Raw genomic sequence first — 23,263 nt, forward strand, 5'->3', positions numbered from 1 at the left:
TCCACCTGTAGGTATCTGTGCTGTACAGTATGTCTTAGAAAAAAAACCATGGTTAAAAGGAAACTTGCCTCAGAACAAATTAGGTACCAGAAGAAAAGAACAAGAAGGAGATGCTTTGAAGAGTGTAACAGTCCCAACTCTGACATTAGATACATTTACTATAGAAGCAAGGAGTGTTACTGCAGCTATACAGAGAAGAGGACTGATGTTTAAGCTATAAAAAACAGGAATAAACTGAGAACGTGCCCTTGGGATCTCAATCCACTCACTGGTAAAGGAAAAACAACAGTTTGTTTCCTTTGAATCAGTTGTGTCCACACAGAAGCTGGACTGTTACAAGGAGAAACCCAACTGCCCTGGATTTACTTGCAGTGGGATAATTACAAAATAAAGGAAACCATCAACCAAGACAACACACTATATAAATACATTTTATTTCGAGATACACAATAAGAGGCACAACTACTTTTTGTTCACCAATTTTCAGATCACGCAACCTCAAGTAGTGGAAAAAACCAAACTGCAGTTAATTACAATTATCTATGTAACAGGGCAGTAGTAAAAGACCTATATGCCAGACTACAGCATGTTTAACGATACTCAGATGAGAATGGACAGATCTAGGTATTTAAAAAGTGCATGGGGCATTGCCACATACATTAACATGCTTTTTCAAAGAGCAACACCTTTCTGGTATATGAACACAGTAACCCAGTTAATGCAAGATGGAAAATTAGGCTCTTAATAGAGACATAGAATCACAGAATGTTATGGGGTTGGAATGGACCTTAAATTCATCTTGTCCCAACCTCCCCTGCCATAGGCAGGGATACCTCCCACTAGACCAGGTTGCTCAAGGCCGCATCCAACCTGGCTTTGAACACTGCCAGGGTTGGGGCATTCACAACCTCCCTGGGCCACCTGTTCCAGTATCTCACCACCCTCACAGTAAAAAATTTCTTCCTAATATCTAACCTAAATTTCCCCTCTTTCAATTTGTACCCATTACTACTTGTCCTCTCACTGCAGTTCCTGATGAGGAGTCCCTCTCAATCTTCCCTGTAGCCCCTTCAGATACTGGAAGGTTGCTATGAGATCTCCACACAACTGTCTCTTCTCCATGCTGAACAGCCCCAACTTTCTCAGCCTTTGTAGGGGAGGTGCTCCAGTCCTCTTATCAATTTTGCGGCCTCCTCTGAACTTGCTCCAACAGTTTCATGTCCTTTTTATGTTGGGGACCCCAGAGCTGGACACAGTACTCCAGGTGGAGTCTCACAAGAACAAAGCAGAGGGGGAGAATCCCCTCCCTTGACCTGCTGGCCATACTACTTTTAATGCAGCCCAGGATTCTGTTGGTTTCTGGGCTGTGAGCTCACACTGTTTGCTCATGGTGAGTTTTTCATCAACCATCACCCCCAAGTCTTTCTCCCAGGGCTGCTCTCAATCACTTCTCCCCCCAACCTGTCGGTGTGTCTGGGATTGACACGACCCAGTAGTAGGACCTTGCACTTTGCTTTGTTGAACTTCATGAGGTTCGCACAGACCCACCTCTCAAGTGTGTCAAGGTTCCTGTGGATGGCATCTCTTCCCTCCAGAGTGTTGACTGCACCACACAGCTCAGTGTCATCAGTAAATTTGCTGAGGGTGCCCTCAATCCCAGTCCATGTTGCGTCCATGCCCACATTTCCAGATCAAATTAACAGTTTTCCTCCACACGGCAAATTAAGAGTTATTTGTGACTGACGTGGAAAGCAAGCTGTAAAAACCACTGTTACATTGTCCATGTGGTCAAGCAACACACAGATGACCTAAAATGATCAGTTCTTCAGAAGAGTCCAGAGCACTTAATTGCATTTATCAAGCTGGCAGAAGAACTGTAATCCAAGATCCAAGATCTTGCACCCACACAGAGTTCTTCCACATAAGAAATTTCAATTCTCAAATTTCAAGAATCCCATGTTCCACCTGCAAGCACACAACCAGATCATGTATTGCTGAGTTTACTTTTGAATTCCCATCTAAATGGAGGGAAAGGTAGGAAGTGGTGCTGATCTGAGTATAGCTGCATTGGTTTTAAGTTGTATTTAAAATACATGGAACCTGGACTCTTCTCTCCAGTGTCTCTCTCAAACCTATGAAATTCAGGTTCCACTGCACAATGCAATCCCTGTTTTGGTTTTAAATAGGGATAGTGCTGAACGGTGCTTGGGAAAGTCCAGCAAGGACTGTTGTGGAACTCTCAAGGCTTCTATTGCTCAAACACTCCATTACCAGCTCATCTCTGAGCATAGCCAGCCTTTGGCATTACTGCTGGCCAAAGTTCATAACTTTTGCCTTTTGAGCACAGAGTTTAGCTCATAGCCCTACGATAGCACCTTTTTTTCATAATCCATGAAATATGCAAAAGACAAAAAGGTTTGTGGAGAAAGTCTTTAAATGGGACCAAGTCAGCAAAAAGTCACCAATGCACCCTCGATTTTGCTTTCAATTTAGTTATAACACTGAGTAGCAGCCAAAGATGCCAGTTCTCTAGTTGACTAAAGCATCACTGATCAGATTAACAAACTGGGTGCAGATGCAGGGCACATCCACTTCCTGATCTGCTGACATCCACTGTATAATATGGATGCAAGAGAATTTCAGCTTCTGTAGACTATGCAGAGTGGAGTCTCCCCTTCCAAGGTAGGCAGCCAGCCACTGAAGTTTATGGTAAAAGCACAGAGTGATCTTTCTACAGTGAGCTACAGGTTTTCTTTTTATTATGACTCAATATTTTTCAGACTAGGAAAGCAGCTTTGAAATTACTGTTAAAGGTGAACTAAGAAGAAATGGGAGGAGAGGAAAGTGCTAAAGATTAGAAAACAAAATTAAACCAATCTGTTCTACTCTGAAAAGGGACTATGATAAAACCAGGAGCTTACTGATTTTGAAGAAACTCCAAAGTTAGCAAGAACTAAAAAGACAACTCCAGATTAAGTCTGAACTGGGGTACAGGGAAAACAAATGCAGTTAGCACAGGAAATACACATACATTAGAGCTCCATGACAATTTATTAATGTCAATACACTGATGACTAATCATGCTGATTCTAAATACAAAGGTAGTCTCATGGATCAACAGTGTGGTAATGTACTTCAGTTAATTATGGATATACATGTCCATTGAAGGCCACAGTAAATGAAGAAGTGTTCCTGTTTCTATGCTCTTATGAACGAATTACCCTTACAGCTGGGAACAGACATTCTGTATCAATCACACCATCCTCTATCTGCATGAGACAGAAACTTAGCCCAAACTCCAGATGTCAGTTTAAGAACAAAGATATCCTTTGCCAATTAAGAAAACAAAGCCAAATGTGTAATGTCTTTGTATGAAAAATAAAGACTAAAAAAATACAACCCCCGCTTTTCAGAGAGAAGAAACAATTTACAAGGTAATTGAACACTGAGCCCCATGTGCAGACAAACCGGTTTCACATATCTGCAATTTCCCACTGTTCCATTTGCAAGTTGCATCACTAATTTTGAACAGTTTTACCTGACAGTTAAAAATGTGCACTGTAATATTTGAAGAGAGTTGTTACTATTTCACTTTACAGCTTCTGTTTTAGTTCAGGATCCAGTGCTGTTTCTGACACAGCTCGTGAAAGAAACAGCAAGTTGAGAAAAGCTCTGTTATATGGGTGGTTTTGCAGGAGTTGTTAACAAGCATCAGACCCTGGACTCAGAACAAAAGCCAACAAGTATCAGCAAGCCCTGATTTTTTTTTTCCAGGGCTTTGGATCTTATTAAATATATTTGGGGAAAAAACATTAAAAACAGTTCACTGTAAGACATCACACCCTCGGGCAACAAGTTGTGACCACTGCATATTTTAAAACATCTCGTGTAGTTTGTGCATCATATACATCATAGGCAATGGGGAAGATCCAGTATTTGTGTACACTAACATACAAGCAAGCACTGATAGATGTCAGGTAAGGCTGATACCAAGAAAAACCAGTGTATTGATTTGTGTCTACACCACATCCTAACACAAATGGAACAAGCCACAAGTAACAGTACAAACCTGTTGCAACTTCAACATATACATCTTAGAAAAAGACAGTGCGTGTACCCAACCCTAAGATAGTGATGAGTTTGTGAGATAACTTTACAAAGATCAAGGTACCAGAAGAGGAAGGCACATTAACCTCTTGTTAGACTGTTTTGGCATTATTTGGATGAGTCATAGTGATTTATATACCCTGAGACTGTGGGAGGCCTTGAAAAAGAAAGGAGACCAGGTGAATGGGCAAATAAAAAGTACAAGTTTAATGAGATTTTAAGATTCAGCACCTGAATTTTCCCTTTTAATAAGGGAATCTAGAAAAGCAGTTCCTAAGAAAACAACATATTGACTCCTACATTTTTGTTCTGAGGTCAAATAATCAATTTCTAGGACTATAGAGACCTCACACTATGTTGCAAGGGTTTTATACACCCTCTCAGTTTCAGTACAATGACTACAATTTGTATATAATCAAGTATTTTACTTGGTGATTTTTTAGGTACAGAAATGGTCAGGTAGACCAGATTTTCTTAACTCTGCCAACCCTGGCACCCTGTTTTAGATCTGTGTGTGCTTTCGTAGACCACAACACTCTGTTGGGGTTTTAGGAGTTCTCCTTTTGTTTTTTCTTTTTCTCTTAAGGAATTTTCCACCATACTTGTTGCTAGGAGACAATAACAACTGGATACTTGAGTCAAAAGACATGGCCACAGCTCAGGGGAGGGGTCCAGCTGGCTACTTTCTTTTACCTGGGGTTTTCTCGGGTAGGGCAGAGATGCCACGAGATTTGGACTGGGAAAACGGGTTGGGTGCAGCCCCTAGCTCTATTGTTCTCTCGGCGTTCGGAGGGGAGAGAGGCTGCGGTTGCTGTGGGGAGGATTTGTCACCACTGTGAGGTTCTGCCTTCTGCTGCCTTTCTTCTACCGTGAGTGGAGCTCTGCCTGTGGGAGCGGCCGTTGCATTGGGACCCTATTTAACACCCTACCTCACTAAAAGAGGGACTTTTCGCCATCTGCTCGGGTGTCTCAGGGGAAAAACCCCAGGATCCTGAGCCCGCCTTTCCCTGCCCCACTCGGAGCTGGGCTGCCGCTGCCCCACCCCCACCCTTCTTTTGCCACTGCTCCGAGTCTTCACTACACTGTAGCTCTGCACCCCCTGCCTGCTAAGATGTCCCGGGGTTCCCACTACAGCCCCGGAGTTTGATACATCTCGTCTACCACCTGGGATTTTGTGCTCATTCCTGCCATTCCAGTTTGCTGGTCCCAAGGGTCCTGCTGGGGCACCGGCATCGGCTGCCCCTGGGGGTTTGTGAAGCAAGCCTTTTGTCCATCCCTTCCCGTCTTGGTCAAGCCACCATTACCGCATGCTCCCCGAGCTTGCGCTGGAGCACCCCCTGCAGCTGCAGGGGAATCAACACACCTGCCCTGCCCACCGGGCAGCCGCCAGCACTCCTGCCGGCTTTGACCATCACTACACCAAAGGGGAGAGTGCCTGTGGCCGAGAAGGCTGTCACTGGGTTTCTGGTTTTGTTTGTTGTTACTGCCATAGTTATTGTTGTTTGTTTGCCTTGTTATATATACTAGTAAAGAACTGTTATTCCTATTCTCATATCTTAGCCTGAAAGCCCCTTAATTTCAAAATTATAATAATTTGGAGGGAAGGGGGTTACATTTTCCATTCTAAGGGAGGCTCCTGCCTTCCTTAGCGGACACTTGTCTTTCAAACCAAGACACTGCTGTAAGCAGGATACTAGAGGGAAAGACCATTAGAAAATGGCACTTAATTTTAATTGGGAAGATTCCTTTCTATCAAGAGCATTCTTCTAATTAGCCAAGTACCACAAGTACCACATTAAGAAACCCAGCATCACAAGCCAAAAGATACTTCCCAATTTAAATCCTTGAAAACTAACATGAAGAAACAAGAATGACAGGGATATCTACTTGATTTCTCTGAAAATGCTTCTGATTAAGCCCTTTCAAAAGTACCTCTTGAGCAATGAATAAGTATCCCCTCTATATTTTTTAATTCTTCAAGAGTTCTGAGAGCAATACCAAACACTGTTGGACTTTAACCTTTTTTCTTGTGCCCCTTGCCCATCCTCAACATGCACTGAAGTGCCCACTTGCAGAAGCAAGGGAGAGCATAAAGAGGAGATTCCTTTAGACAAGATGTGGCTATATTCTCCTTTCCATTCTCCCTTGTCTGTAACAGACAAATTCCTGGTGTCTGTGCTTCAGAGACTAAGTTACTGAAGGTACTGCAATACTCAGAAATGCATTTTAAGTTGAGGTTCTGGGTGAGGGGTGGCCAGCGAGGCACACAGGGATTTTCATTTTGCTTTAAGCTAGAGAGCATATGCCTGGCTAGCACAGGAGTCCAGGGCTCAGCATGGGCTGGACAGAGGATCAGCTCCACCTGAATCACACATAGCTCTGCAACAGTGTTCCTAGGAATGAGCTGTACCTCAGTTCAGTAATTTATTCATAGCAGCAATTGCAATAGAAGCTAAGAACCTCTCAGACACCTTGGAAAAGTGGGTTTACGGAAAATAAGGTTATCAGACCACCACAAATAGATATCAGAGCTCCCACCTAGCTACTGAAAGATGCTGCTGCTTTGCCAAAATGCAGTAAGCGACAGCCCATCTATTCTTGGTTTCTTGCAAGCAAAGGAAACAGGGGATCTCCATCAAAGCCTGGTTTATTTCACATCTGCATCAGGTGAGGGATATTAATTCACAAGGTCAGTAAGTGCCCCTCATCTGAGGGGCAGAAATTAAGACGCCAAACCACCACTTGACATAGCTGGATCATAACTTTAATCTGTTAACTCTGCAGATGCAAGCTATATACAAAGCAAGTGCTCAGGTGAAGGAAGAGGATGAAATTCTGGAGAAGAATAACTGAACATAAGTATCTTAAGGATTAAGATACAAAAAGCAGCCAAAGACTTAAAATAGAGCCAGGAAATATATCTCCATAATGCAGTTCAGGAGTTACCCTCATTAGGAAGTCACGAGTCACCCACAATGTGAATGTAACCTTTGTGGACAGACTAAGTCCAGTAAGATCACTGGGTACTCTTGCTATGATCTTAAAAATGGATCTATGTGGAAAATGAACAACTGAGACTAGGAACAAACACCTATTAACTGTTCTTTGGTAATTTATTCACCTTGGACTAACCAGCAGCACAGATGAGGGAATCAAGCAAATGGACTCCTTTATCACAATCCCAGAAAGCGCCCAAGGAGAGCACTAGCAATTCTCCCTAACAAACTTGACTGTACGAGGGAGAAAACTGGAAGAATTACCAGAAATAAGGTGAAGAGGGTGAGCACCACCCTCATTTCTCTGCTCAAGCCAACACTGCAGGAAGGTCTATCACATAACACCCAATTGTTATTGAGATGTTGCTACCCAGTTGAATCTATGATTCTACTCTTCACCTCATTCCTGGTAATTCCTCCAGCTTTCTCCCTTGTACAGTCAAGTCAGCCAGGAAGAATTGTATTACTGAACCCATAATTAAGTCACTGGGTTTGATTACCTGTGATTATGAATACTGAAAATGCAATATCCAAAGCTACCCAAATTAACATGGTAGTCTACTGAAAAGAGCTGAGTGATAAAATTAACTAGTTCCTACATTCACTGGCAGCACAGAAGATCCCACATGATGGAAAAATTAACAGTAGGAAGAAAAGTCCAAAGGTCTGTTATAATTAAAGTTCTTTTCTCTGCTTCAAGTGCCTAATGTGAGATAAACCAGAGTCTGTTCCCCCCCAGAAATAGACTGTTACTGTGTAATCCTCCCATTAGTGAAGCATGTACTAGGGCAACTACCCAGTTCTCCCATCTGAGCCAGCCTCAAAGGTCTACCCAGTTTAAAATAAAGCAAATGAAAGGTCTCAAGCATGGCTTGACAAAATGCCAGCAAGCCCATTTCTGCTCAACAGAGGTCACCTCTGCAAGTACAATATTGCTACAGTAAAGACTGGGATGATTTGGGGTGGAGGAGGCAACCCCAAACAGACCATTCAGATGGGCAGGAAAGAGCAAGGGAGGGAACTTGATAAGAAACATTAGAAAAGACAACCTGAAAATGCAAATGACACTGGGTCTCAGCAGAGCACATCAAGACACAGTGAGCACAACTCAGTCACCAGACTGAATTTCATGTATCAGGGGTGTATCTGCTATTTGAACACCAGGGTGCACTCAACTTGCCTCCATGAAGAGATGAGAGATTCCCTGCTGTACAGTCATTCCTGCACTTCAATGGGAAACCACTGCTTCTCTCACCATGATCCTGGATTTCAACTGATTTCTAAACCAGTAGGGCAATAAAATCAATTCAAGTAAGAAAACCTGGCTTTTTATCCTATTTCTCCCATGACTTATATTTGGACAGTTGGCATATCATCACCTTTCTCTGCCTCTTTTTCTAACCTTGACTGGACCAAAAGTGACATATGACCAACCACAAAATATTCTGAAATGTAACATCTATAATGCTATATTGCTACAAGCATTTAAAATCACTGAAACAGGCTATAAATTAAGTTCTCTCTGGCCCAATTTGTGTTCTTGCAGCACTATATCTAGTTTGTTCCCAGTTTTTTGGGGGGCTTTTCATACAGCAACAAGGATGGCTCCCTCCCCATGAGAAGTTATCTTTGCAAGAAAGCACCATGAAAGCAGAATACACAGAAGCATATGAAACTTGAGAAATTTTACATCATTGATCAGATTCTTCTGAGAATTGTCCAAAGCTTCCTATGCAGAAAAAAAGTGAGGAAAAGGGTACTCACACTACCAGGCTTTAGGACTGCACACTGAGGTATTTGTGGAAATCAGAGTTGGCAGAGAGGGACACTTTCCAGGGGTGCCAAGGTGACCTCTTCAATAACCTAGAGACTGCTGACTCTGCAGAAAGATCAGCCTCCATGTTTAGAGGCTAAAGCTTAGTCCATAAAAATACCCTTTTTGCCCCCTCACCCAGACCTGGAATATGCTTCAAATTTATAAATCAACATCAGGGGTAGGGTTTCCAGATCAGTTTTCCTTTGGCAGTGATGACGCTAAGCGCCTAACTAGTTGTTTCGGCAGAATTAGAGGACACTCAGAGTCAAGTGTCTAGTTTCTTTAGAGGAGAGGGGGAAAAAAAAGGCACCTCAAACCAAGCCCAACAAAACAACTAACCAGAAACTGTTCCCTGTGACAGAGCAATCTTACATGGTAGCTGGAGGAATAATCCTAGAAATACACATCCTGCCATACTTCACCAAGATTTGTTTTTCTCTGTATACTTCCACTTTTCAAAATCCCTAAAATAACCAAAGCAGTAAGTTGCCATCACAGAACAACACAGGCACCATTACATCTTTAAAAAACAATGAACAACTCTAAATAAAATTTGAGCATTCCTTTGCTACTCCATAGTTTATAATTTCACCATGAACTGATTCAGTTTAAGCAACCAACCCACAAGGGAAGTAGAATTATGAAACACCACAAAAAGATCTGTGAAGTACCCATGTCAGTGCTCAGTGTGAGTAAATTATACTTCTGAGACAGGTGCATGTCTGGGAGACATCTTAACAGGATTTTCACCAGGATGGGAGGGAACTGCATTCCTTGCAGAATTTTCATCCAAGTGTCCACTACCAACCAGAAATTAAGCCCAAGTCTTACTGCTTGGCATTACTGACAAAGATATAGAATACAAAGATGAGAGGGACCACAAAGACATATGCAGACTAGCTCTAGGCAATCTGGCAGGAACTGCATATGGGACTAGAGCTACTCTACAGCGGTGGCTGTGATCTCCAGCAGACACAGAAGAACAGAGCATGTCCCAGCCTTGTCATTCTTCTCAGCTTCAGCCAACTACTGATTTGGCACCAAAGCAGTGAGATACAGGCACACTGCTCCACTGGTGACAAGGGCATGGGAAAGGCATTCATCCCAGCAGAGAACAGAGGTGTCAGTAACAAGCCAAGCTTGGTGTCTGCCAAAAGGCTAGGAGGAGCACCCTTGAGTCCTGCACTTTAGTGAGTATTAGGTAAGACCATCACCCTGGAATGCACATGCTTCATGGCTGGACCTGAAGGGCATTGGACCTATTCTCCCCACCCAGTCCCACATGAAGTTTGTGGGAGTTTGATTGCAGAAGGCAGCAGGGGATTCGAGGAAAACCTGAGCCTCTCCTACAGCAAGCAAGATGACAACAGATGCTGCTAGCTCAATGTGAGCTAACAGCAAGTTATCTTGCTACATGGAAAGCTTCCAGCTTGCATTAGGCAAGTCCAAGATGCACTCTTTAACCTCAGAGAAAAAAACCCCAGTTTATTTATTCCATTGGCTTATAAGAGGAGGTGGCCAACCAGAACAGCTAAAATGGGAAAAGTTTCCACAACCTGGGACAAAATGAGGTCCTGGGTTTTAGGCAGTTTATGAAGAACCAATGAGCTACCACAGCAGCATACTAAGGAATCTTGACTCATCTGGAAAATTGATAGATTTAGTTCATTTTGAAGGACAAGAACACTCATGTCCCTAGCCTCCATTTCCTCTCAGCACCTCTTCAGGCCCTCAATGTAATGTCATCCTGCAATAGCCACACTGCAGAACAGCCCATACAAACTCCAGTTGTGCAAGCTGATACCTGGGAAAAGCAGAAAATGAACAGTGGATAAATTTTCTTTTGGCACTGCTGAAAACTACAATTCAAATGCAAATGCATTTTTTAAAACTCCTGCACTTTGGGCTTGAGGGGCAATATTCCTGGGGAATCTGTCCCTGGGCTCCAATGAGTACATATTAAAATGACTGTACTCCTCTATGTATAAAGTGTCATTAGACTTGTACTTTTAAAAAATAAGATTAACCCAGACTAGGTCCAGACTCTACAGATAAGCTACTACTTTATCTCTTACAAATATTTTTAATATTTTAAAATTACAAGTAGTCCTCACTCCAGGTAATGGAACTGACACAAAATATCTGCAGACACACAGCCCCTAGACTTTCACAGAAAGTCCAGAAGCAACCACGCTATAAGAAAGGAATCCTACCTCATAGCAAAGAGGAGGAGGCACATGGCCAAGACAGCCTAAATGTGGGGGAAGAGTCATTTGAAGTAAATACAATTAAAAAAGGATTAAAAAAAACCTTCATGTAAAAGATCAAGGAGGTTAAAGCAAAAATAATGGTTCAAAAAGATGTACAAGACTGTTGGAGACCAACAGAAAACTCTGCCGAAAAATAACTTGCATTTAAACCAGAAATCAATGGCATCACACAATTTTGTTTTTAAAATGGTAAAGAAAAGTGGAAATCTGTGTAAAGATCAGCATTTCTGAAGAGTTATCATTAGCTCCAGAGACCAGCATAATTCCCATGAAGTCCTGATGGAAGGGGGCCTCCTGCCACGAAGAGTTTCGTTCCAGATGAGTCATAGCAGTGGGTATAAACAGCATTTGGGAAGAAACGTATGTCAGAAAAATAATTCCTCCAGGTTTCATCGTGATTCTGTTAAAGGAAAGTTTAAATTATTACTGCTGCCAAACAACCCCAAAACCTTGTTTCACAAAAGCAAAGGTAGTTTCCAGAGCCTAAAACGGGACCTTCTCTGTTAATACTCCTGAAGCTTCAGACAGATCAATAACAAAGTTGTCCTGAATCTTTTTCTGGGGACATTGGGGCCAAACATTGGAGGGGGGAGATGAAGGGTAGGGAAGCTATCAAGTTTCATTTGTTTTTAAAGTTACATCACAATGATACAAAGGATAATGGAGAGAAGTTAGACAAAGCCATTAACTGCTTTATGATAACATACAGAAAATTGAACTCAAGTGCCTGCCATGGCATTACCTCAGGAGGACAGTTTCTAACATTGCACACAATTAAATTAAATCTCTCTGGCTTTGAGTATCATATTAGAGTAACACATTTTTAAAGGAAGACAATGAATTTGTGTTTGAGGTTTTGAAAACTAGAAGTTAGATTACATTAGAAAATATAAAGATATAAAATCTATAAAAGTTTATGAATCAGTGCATAAGAAAAGTAGTTAGTATGCCTTACACTTGAGCAACCAACCATTCAATACCCTTTCATAAAGCTTTTATAGAGCACAATACTGCAGCACTTCTTGCTTTTCAAGATTATAGTTAGTTACATAATCACTGTTTGACTGGGAGACATTTCATACAATAGCTTCCATTACTACAAAAAGAACCAGTGTAAACTCCTGTGTAAAGGGTTTCCTACAACTACAAGCTACTCACCAGCCAACCTTTCCCAGTAGTCAACTTTAAAATGTCACTTCCTCCTAATTTCTGCTTCTGTCCATAGCAGGCACGTGGGGGCTTTTCATCCAGGAATCTCTGGGCTCGGATATCATAAAACAATAGGGAACCTTGCCCTGTTCCCACTGTGATGATGTGCTCATAGAAGCTCACCGATCGAATACCTGTCAAAAAGAGAAGGGACATACAATGCAGTAAGGAAAATGGATGCTTTGGCTCTGCAGTGCTCTGCTTGATGTCTAAAATTTTCTTTAAGAGGAACTACCTACTAGTAGTATTTTCCATAACACACAAGTTTGGACCACACACTGCTATGGAGCAGTGCAGACAAATCTCATTGATGCTATTGAAACAGCAGCTTCAATTACATATACTACTTCCTTTCTCCTCTGATGCCATCAGCTACACTGATGAGGTGTAGTAAGAAGCTTAATTCTCAGCAGGCCCCAGCTCTGACAGATAAACAAAGATCATAAGCCATTTAGGATCAAGAGTAGTTTTGTTCTGTTCACAAGCTTTTAAGTGAACACACCATGAGTATGTGGGCAGCAGACAGAGGAAAGAACATCACATTGGTTTCCTCAACAAGCTCACAACCTATCCAGCTATCTGCCAAGCTATGATAAGTGACTATGTGAGAAAAATTACAGTCCCAGCTGCTATCAAGTGCATTTTGCTGGTCAAGAGGCTAGCTGTAAGCAAGTATAAGCACTAGTCATTTTGCTGCTAAGACAGATCAGGATTTTAAATAATTTTGAGGCTGTCGCTGCTCAAATATTCTAATACCAGCACACCTTACTTCATAGCTAGTACTTTTAGCACTTCACACAACAATAAAAACAGACTAAGAATACTACAAGCAAAGCACCACCATGTTACACCAGCACATGGGAAGCTACAAGTTTCCAATCCAAACAAAACATTCTAACACAATTCAGTTATGCCATTAGATTGAGCAAAAGAATACATTTTGTTTTCACAAAATCTTAATCTGAAGCCTTATCTTCAGATTAAGATTCAGATTAAGTTTCCTTCCCTTGGAAACAGTCTTGAGGAGATTCTGTATGTAGGAATTTGCAATTTGCAAAATGTCCTGTCATCTCTATTTATTGTGTGTGGGGTATGCCCAGCCCCCGCCCTGGAGGGACATCTGCTGAGATAAGGAGAATGCCTAAACCTCCCAGCAGAACTCCCCTGGAAAGGGAGCTACTCTTCAGTTACGGCGAGAAGACAAACCCAGAATCCTCTGGGAGACCCTATGCAGATCCTTTGTAACCCATTGGCCCATACCTTCTGATACCCACCCCCTGTATCCCTATAAAGCTAGCCCCCTGGCCCTGCGAGGGCAGAGAGATGCTCGTCCCTGGCTCCCCTTCGCCGAACTAATAAAGCTACCTTGTGCAGAACAGCTATACGGGGCCTCTCGTCTTTCTCTCCCTGGTCTGGCCTGGAGGCTGCCCTTCAGAGCTAAGCTGAAATCACGAGCTGACAATCACTAAAGAGCTGACAGCTTCTGCACGGGCCCTCCTAGCTAGCAGCTGAGGGAAGACACCGGGCTTTGGGAAGACGGTCTCTTTTTGGGACCATCTCTCCAGACCGGTCATAGCTTCCTTGGTCAGAGCTACTGACCCCTCACCAGCTGTCATAATTGTGCAAAAGGTTTATTCTGTATAAGTACTCTAACACAAACAACTCCTTTAAGCAGATTAAACCCCACCACATCTATGCTTCATTTTGCTTCACAACATGAAGGCAGGTTATAAACCCTACAGCTTTTTAAGCCCTCCTTAAAGTACCACTGAATTGCAGCCTAAACAAGCATTCAAACAGGAGAGGAAAAGAGTGAGTTATGCCAGCTACATCCACGTGTCAACTGCTGTCCTTGTACCAAGTGGGGCTGAACGTCACAAAACTTGTGACATACTGGAATACACCCAGCAGTACATGTGACAGCAGACATCCAAGAGGTGTAGATGCAGTTTACCCTTCCCCTCTGTACAGAGTCCTAACTAAAAACACATCCTCATTCTTCCACCTCCACAACCTGATGTTACATCCACAGCCACCAGCATCTGTTAAACACACTTAGAACAGGCAAGGCCACATTGTTGTGTTCTAAATATGAGGTGAAGTCTTGGCTGCAGGCTTCATAGGTGGGAAACCACTGTGCAAGTCTCACACCTGCTGAATCTCGACTTTAATTCAGAGAACTACAAATGCATCTGAGCAAGTTGGGAGATACCTCTTCCCCTTCATTGTTGTCCCGAATCAGGTTCTTTCACCTGGTGTGCAAGAAGCTGATCTCCACAGAGTCAAGGTATTTGATTTATTTACAGCTCTAATCAGAAAGGGGTGCTGGGTTGTAGATCCACAAAACCAGCACACTGAGGCACACAAAGGCCTACTTATACTGTTACAATGTTAGGCTATTAGCATATCTTACTTAAGTCACTACTTGCCTTTCTATTGGCTTGTCCTTTCTCTGCTTCGATTTAAAGGCATAGTGTCCCAAGAAATCATAGCACATGCTCGATGAGTAGTGGTCTTTTTGTGAGTAGAGGGTGCCTGAGCTAGGGGTGTGTTTTTTATTATTATAATGAGCAAAGTTCATCACTAGGGCAAGTTTTCACCACAGAACCAGTCAAAACTGGGGGTTTCTTGGCTCATCATTAAACATCCTGGATAAGAAAGGTATTATCTTCTTTGTTTTCCCCCCTCTTCAAGGACTTAGGCCATGAATTTTCTGTCTTCTATATTCCCATGGTTATTGCTTCTATTGCTTAACTGCTTTGGATGGAATATGAAAGAGATGGCATATACTTTTCAATGCAACTAAATAATAAAAAGCTATAAAATACAGAACAACTGTGAATCTTTCTCTAATCAAAAAAATTGAAGGAAAACTGAAGGAATTAATGATGTACCCACTACTAAGTGGATGTTTAGAACAGGCTTTCAAGAACAGCACTTCAAATTGGCTCCTAAGGGTCTGAAGTACCTCAGATTAATCATTCCCATCAAACTAAAAGCACTACCTGTGCCTAGAACTGATCGCAGTAAGCTCTTCTACATTCCCAGCACTCTACCACCTGTAGGCCTGGACTATTTGGGTCAACAAATTGAGTCTTGCTCCTGAGAGGCAGGGAGCTCTACAAATCCCAGAAGGAAATGAAGATGCAGTAGCATGTCCTACACAAAGAGTAGACAGTCTGTGCTGCGCAAGCTCTGTCCACTGCATTAACATTGCTGCCTTTGATGCTTCCTATTGAAGGGCCTCAATAAATACCCGCTTTTATTCTCTTAATCTTGTCTAGCCTCTGTTTTCAGGTAGCCACTTCAAGGCATCACCTTCAGGATTATAAAGTCAAGGGCACACAACATTGCTCTGCAGGCCAGTCAAGCAGAAAGCAGTCACTCTCACAGATCAAGAACTACAGTCCAGGGCCTGCACTTTCTCGTACAGCTGCTACGAAAAGCAACTCTTACAAGATGCACTAAAAAGCATTAGCTACCTTCTCACATAGAGCAGACAGGTAGGTATATATATACTAGGTAAAAAACACTCCCAGTTTCAGTCTTACTAAGTGACATTTCTCTGATCTGCTTTTGTATACAACTGTCTTAGGTTACAATGTAAGGTATAACCAAAAGTATGTATTCTATCACCATCTGTTGAAACCAGGTGGGGCAGTGTTCTTTATCTCTTCCATGACACATCCCTGATAACTCCCTCCAGAGAGATATCTTCTGTTAATGGGCCATCTAGCCTCACTGCATGACTCATAAAATTACATCATCCCATTGTTAGATGCTCCACCCAGGGGGAGGAAACAAGCATTCCTACTTAGATATAATCTGAGGTTTGGAACACCACAGTCAGCCCTTACATACTGGATTCCCAGAGGACAAGAGCTACATAACCACCACTGGACCTTCAGAGGAGGACCAGACCTTTCTACAGGATCACCGCTTCAACAGAACCACTTCAAAGAGGACTGCGGCCACCACTTAATTGGACTGCTACCACCACCCTGACCAACAGGGTGTCAGGCTATATCCTGACTCTGTCAGGTTAAGCCAGTATTTCTGTATTATTGCTTTGATATCTATATTAGTAAAGAACTGTTATTCCTATTTCTCATATCTTTGCCTGAAAGCCCCTTAATTTCAAAATTATAATAATTTGAAGGGAAGGGTGTTACATTTTTCATTCCAAGGGGGGCTCCTGACTTCCTTAGCAGACACCTGTCTTTCAAACCAAGACAACAACACTAATGAACTGAAGTTAATACAGACTTACCATGTCCAGCAGGTGCACTTAGAATCTGAAAGCACATTCAAGTAACACTTCAAAGCACTTAAAAGTCAACCCAGATTTTAGTCTGCAAATCAATAGACAGCCTACTTTCTAGAGGTGTTGCACCACTCCAAGTCCCAGTGAGATCAATAGAAAGTTGAAACACTCAGTATCTTGGGAATTAATATTACAGAAGTGCCTCCACCACTACCCACCCACACAAAAAAATCTACTATGCAGAATAGAAAATAGTATTGAACAAAGGTTTTCTCTAGACGTGAACTAGCACCCCAGAGATACTCCCTACACATAGATCATCCCCTCAGCAGGGATGATCACATAATTCAAGATAGAAGTTTTTAGCCACCAGTCACCACTGGGCGCCACACTCCAGTGTCTTGGTATTTCTTCTCTAATATACTGAAGGGTGACAATGTCAGGACCTTCACAGAGCCCTCACTGACAGTGGGTCAAGACAAGAGGTGTTGCTAGAAAGATGTTCAAGTGACAAACATGAGCTGGTAAATGACCTTTTCTCATATTATAGAAACTTCTGTATCTGAAAGAAGCAGACCCTGACATTTATCTAGACAGCACTGTTCAACGTCCAGTAACCACATAAAAAAAAATTTCCTAATCCTTGCCTACATGCATTTTTTTTAAAAAAACTTGCCCAATGAAGAGATGAATGCCTAGAGTCAAGTTAAATAAGGACTGCAATTTATTACTCTGGGTTTAATATGGTTTCAAATGCTTGAAAATAAAGGGTATGGGAAGAAGCTTATGGGACCATGTACCCTGCAAACTCTCAGGCTTGGCCTAGGTGTAAGGTTCAATTGGACATACTACATTCACATCAGAAAAGGAAAACAGCACCAAAATCTGCAAACTTTTTTTTTTAAGAGTAAGTTTTTGTATACTTAAATAAATACACACTGACAATTAAGTGTCTCACTCATGACTTTAAAATTACAAAGCAAGCATTCACTCACAGCACTGACTCCCAATATGATAGGACAGAGCAGACAACATGCTTTTTTTTCTGTCCCCAGAGAAAAATGCAAGAATAGACAGTATTAATAGTGGTACAAAGACTGGATTTGCTTTGAAATGAAGTAAAACAGAATAAGACACAATAAAAAAATAAGCAGAAGTAAAGTGCACAGTGAAGTTCAGTAATAAGTAAAATGCATACTTTTAAAAGTTCAGTGATATTTGGATGGTGTGTAATTTAGTTGATCATAAAAACACTGATGTTGTCCTTCATTAGATTTCAGAGTTGCTTTTACATTTGGTTTGTTGGTTGCTCAAGGAATAATGTCCTAAAAGCAAAACCTATATATGCTATTAATACTTTATCACATAAAAAACCTTCATATTTATTGGAAGCTTATCTTACTGCAGTCTTAATAACTACTTCTGCAAGCAAACCATTTGAAGGACCCTTTGACAAGTTTCTTACCACTGCCTCGTTCTTTGGAACAGACGGATTTAACATTGTGAGAAGGCTGCCTTGGATCCAGAAAGGAGACATGTGCCTGTGATCCTACTGCATACACTGACCACTCCTGACCATAAGCCAAACACACATTCTCCCTGCAGTATGGCAACTTTGTGGAAAGTAACTAGAAACAAAGAAAAGACAAATCAACACATGAAAAGAGAGCAAAACACTAATAGAACAATTCTGTAAACTATGCTCAAGGAAGTTGCAGTGAAAAAAACCCAAAATGCAGCTAAAAAATAAGTTCATCACAACAATAGAAGTTTAAGAGAAAAGCAACCTGACCCAGAGAAAAAACAACCCCTGAAGATTAGATGCCTTATCTGAACAAAACTGAGATGATAAAGACTGAACCATGTATTATGCAAAGAACAATGGACATTTTGGTATATTGTTTTACATCTTTCTAAACTGCTGTTATTTCTTCAGCAGGTGTACACAGACATCATCTCTCAGCTGAAAAAGCTTACTTCATACAATAGTATAGATATTTGTGGGTTTGATCTACAATTACACTTAAATAAGTGCAACTTCCTTTATGAAGGCTGCTAATCAAGTATCAATTATACTCTCTATGGAACAGTTCACTTCAACTCACCCAGAAATGGCAGAAAGTTAAGAGCACCTCTCACCCTTAAAAATAAGGTGAGTGGGAAGTTTCTTTCCCCAAGTTCTAATTTTTAGTACATTGCATTTTACTTAAAGATTTATGTGTTTGTTGTGGTTTAGGAATGGTATTCCCCAATTTAGTGTTCCCACTGAATTACCCCAGACCACGCACCACTTCCCCCCACCTCCCCCAGCAGCGGCTGGAGAGGAGAATTAGAGGTAAAAAAAGGTAAAGATCATGGGTTGTGATAAGAACAATTTACTAGAAATAGCAACGAAATAAGAAAATGAACAGTAACAACAACAATGCTAAAAGCAGAGTGTACAAGACAGGTGAACTATTCACACACGATTGCTCACTACATGGAATCCAGCACCACTCAACTGTACACCCCAGAAAAACTAAAAACATGCCACCTCCCTCCGTCCCCTCTGCACGTGGCATGAGGTGGTATTGGATAATCCCTGGGTCCGGGCTGTGCCCCTCCCAGCTGCTGCAAAAATTAACCCTGTCCTGGATGGAACCAGGACATTATCCAACCCTTATTCTATACCATCTAAATCACAGCCAGATCCTACACCTACCAAAAAAAAAAAAAAAAAAAATATATATATACACACACAAGCATGGGTACCATTCCCTTAGTCAATGGCTGTCTATCCAAAATGTCTTCCAGGACAGGAGGGCTGGTGTGCTGTCAGCTGGTTGCTGCATCAGGAGCCCATGACTGGTATATCTGGAGCAGTCTATCCTCATTGTCCATGGTAGTTATGGCACACAGTGGCAGTGGCATTCAGCAACCAATATTAAACAATTCAACATTACAGGCTGTTCTCACCAAAAAATCAAATCCCCTTGAGGTACACATCACATTTCCCCATCCCTTTGCATTATGCACCAAATACACCCGGGTCCTTGAGCAAAAACAATCCCACAGATGGATTTGCCTTTGCTTGAGGCAGGACTGATCCAAACTGTCTTCCCCAACATATTTCTCAGATGCACCATGGGGACTTTATCCCCTTCTATGGTACATGGAGGTTTTGATTAGGCAAGGCCAGCTTGATTGGTAGAGCCTCTAGAGTTAACTAACCAGGTAGACTTCACTAAATGTGTATACCAATGTTTGAAAAGCCAACTTCTCTACATGAGCAGCGATGTCTTGGCGCAATTCAGAAGCCCAGATGGGTTTCACTCTACACTGCCAATTGGTCTTTTTCTGTCGGTCCAGCCACCCCCACAGAGCATTTGCTACCATCCATGAGTCAGTGTAGAGGTGGAGGGCTGGCCACTTCTCTCATTCAGTGATACCTAAAGCCAGCTGGATGGCTTTCAGCTCTGCAACCTGACTTGATCTAACTTGTCCATTGGTAGCTTCTGTGACTCGCTATGTAGGACTCCATATGGCAGCTTTCCATGTTTGATGTATCCCTATGATACAGCAGAAACCATCAGTAAAGAGAGCATATTGCTTTACATTTTCTGGTATTTGATTATATGGTGGTGCCTCCTCAGCATGTCACCTTCTCCTCCTCCTCTGAAATTAGTCTGAAATTTTTGCCTTCAGGCCAGTTTGAGATGACTTCCAAGATCCCTGGGTGATTGCAGTTTCCTATTCGAGCTCATTGTGTGATCAGAGTGATTTACTTGCTCCACATGGCATCAGTGGCATGATGTGTGGAGGGGACTTTCCCTTTGAACATCCAGCCCAGCACTGGCAGTCAGAGTGTCAGGAGGAGCTGTGCTTCAGTGCCAATCGCTTCTGAAGCAGCTCAAACCCCTCCATAAGCTGCCAGTATCTCTTTTTCAGTTGGGGTGAAACAGGCCTTGGATCCTTTGGATCCTGACTCCAGAACCCCAGGGATCATCCTTGAGTCTCCCTGGATACTTTTTGCCAGAGGGTCCAGGAAGGATGATTCTCCCCAGCTGTGGTGTAGAGCACATTTTTCACATCTTGTCCTGACTGGCCTAAGGGCTACTGCATGAACAATCTCCTGTTTAATTTGTTCAAAAGCTTGTTCTTGTTCAGGACCTTGCTTAAAATCATTCTTCTTCCAGGTCATCTAATAAAGAGGGTTTACAATCAATGTCTGTAATCTGGAATATGCATCCTCCAAAAACCCACAGTGCCTAGGAAAGCTTGTGTTTCCTTTTTGCTGCTTGGTGAGGACATAGCTGCTATTTTGTTTATCATGTCTATTGGAATCTGATATTGTCCATCTTGCCATTTTGCTCCTAAAAGCTAAATTTCTTGGGCAAGTCCCTTGACCTTACTTTGTTTTATGGCAAAACCAGCCTTCAGGAGGATCTTTATTATCTTCTCCCCTTTCTCAAAAACTTCCTCTGCTGTGTTGCCCCACACATAGATGTCATCAAAGTATTGCAAGTGTTCTGGAGTCTCACCCTTTTCCAGGGCAGTCTGGATCAGTCCATGCGAAATAGTGGGGCTGTGTTTCCACCCCTGGGGCAGTCAGTTCCAGGTGTACTGGTGCCCTTTCAGGTGAAAGCAAACTGTGGCCTGCACTCTGCTGCTAAAGGAATGCAGAAAAACACATTGGCAATGTTGATGGCAGCACTACTTTGCTGCCTTGGACTCCAGTTCATACTGAAGTTCCAGCATGCCCGGCACAGCAGCACTCAGTAGTGGTGTGACTTCGTTCAGGCCATGATTATCCACTGTCAGTCTACATTCTCCCTTGGACTTACACACTGGACATATGGGGCTATTAAAGGGTGAGTGGGTCTTGCTGACCACTCCCTGGCTCTCCAGTTCACGAATCATCTCATGGATGGGGGTCACAGAATCACGGTTGGTGCAGTATTGTTGACAGTGCACTGTTGTGATAGCGATCAGTACCTGTTGTTCTTTGACCCTCTGCAGCTCCACAGCAGAAGGGTCCTCTGAGAGGCTGGGCAAGGTATTCAGCTGCCTAATTTCCTCTGTCTCCACAGCATCTATCCCAAAAGCCCAACAATGCCCTTCTGGGTCCTTGAAATACCCTCTCCTGGGGTAATCTATGCCAAGGATACATGGGGCCTCTGGGCCAGTCACAATGGGGTGTTTTTGCCATTCATTCCCAGCCAGGCTCAGTTCAGCTTCCAGTACAAGTCAGCTGTTGAGATCCCCCTGTCACCCCAGAAAAAGAGGTGGATTCTGCCCCACTATATCTTGATGGCATCAGGGTACATTGTGCACTGGTGTAAATTAAAGTGTTGTACTCTTGTGGGTCTGATGTGCCAGGCCATTAGATCCACACAGTCCAGTAGATCCGATTGTCCCTTTCCTCCACCTGGATGGAGGCAGGGCCCCTCTGGTTCTGGTCATGGTACTCGTTGCTCACTTCTTGTAAATATGATGAACCACAGGTCCCTTCAAGAGGTTTGGAAGTAACATCAGCCCTTCTATTCTGCCTGAGGACCTGCCCACTGGAAACTCAAGCAGCATTTATCCTTGAAGAATTTCCCATGGTGGTTGTTCTTCCTCTCAACTCACATACCCATGGCTCCTAAGGCAGAGGTGGGTTTTTCATCCCACTTCCTCATGTTCTCTCCGTGGCCATGCAGGCAAAACCACAGATTACCTGTTGCAGTGGGGCCTCCTGCAACATCCATAGACACCGAGGCACGTGGAAAGAAATAGGGACCGATTCTTGATAGAAGTTGTAGTGGTTTGGTCCAAAATACTCATTACTGTTTATCTTCTGTGAGATAAGAATTAGGAGAAATGCAAAGCAGGCACCAACCTTGAAAGAATATAAAGAAGTTTATTAACAGACCTAAAAGAGGAAAAGAAAATTATACCATACCTTCAGAACTCTCCTCCTCCCCCCACCTTCCTCCCTTCTCCAAGTGACAATGTAAAAAGAAAACCCTTAAGATGTTCAGTCTGTTTACCACTTCCATAATAACCTTGTTCAGTCCATTTAGAAAGTCTCTTCTTGCTCATGCTATGAAAACAGTATCACAACGAGCCAGCCGCCCACTTCCAAATATTGTTCAGTCCATTTAGGAAGAGAAGTCTCTCTGCTCGCATGTGAGTCCCTTCCCCCGACTTGCAGCTTTTCCCGCAACTGCTTTCGAGGGTCCACTCTTGAAGGTTTTTGGGGTACAATTTTAAGGTTGAGCCGTTCAGAAACAAAAACAGAGGCCCTTCTCCTTCCCTGGGAGCAAAGGGTCTTCCTCATCTTCATCGTTAGGACTATCTCTGGGAGCATCTCTAGGTACTGAGGTTTTCTCCTTTCCCGTTTGGAGCAAAAGTCCTCATCGCTTCCATCTCTCCCTGTCCAAACTTCTCATGAAATTACAGCTGCGTCAGTATCTGCCTATCTCAGCGCAGGTGCTTTTGCTTGCGAGTTGAACACTCCACCCCCCATATCTTCATGAAATTACAATGGGATACTCTGATATATCATAGCTTCACAACAGACTTTCAGCTTTAAGCATCTCCTCTTTCTCTTCCCTCAGGTTTTCAGCTCTTCACAGCA

At 42.6% G+C, this 23,263-nt stretch overlaps 1 protein-coding gene across 1 annotated transcript in view; it reads right to left on the bottom strand.

The window, feature by feature from the left end:
- Positions 1-442: 442 nt before the first annotated feature.
- Positions 443-23,263, bottom strand: part of LOC309584581 (DDB1- and CUL4-associated factor 12-like) — a 66,667-nt gene continuing 43,846 nt past the window's right edge. Inside the window, exons 7-9 of the mRNA XM_082300672.1 lie at positions 18,128-18,290; positions 12,348-12,532; positions 443-11,589 (exon numbers count right to left, since the gene is read on the bottom strand). Of these exons, the coding sequence (XP_082156798.1) occupies positions 11,431-11,589; positions 12,348-12,532; positions 18,128-18,290 (507 nt within the window). The 3' untranslated portion in view covers positions 443-11,430. The remainder of the gene's footprint in view (positions 11,590-12,347; positions 12,533-18,127; positions 18,291-23,263) is intronic.

Source organism: Coloeus monedula (genome assembly GCF_965178545.1).
Source record: "Coloeus monedula genome assembly, chromosome: W".
Classification (NCBI taxonomy): Eukaryota; Metazoa; Chordata; class Aves; order Passeriformes; family Corvidae; genus Coloeus; species Coloeus monedula.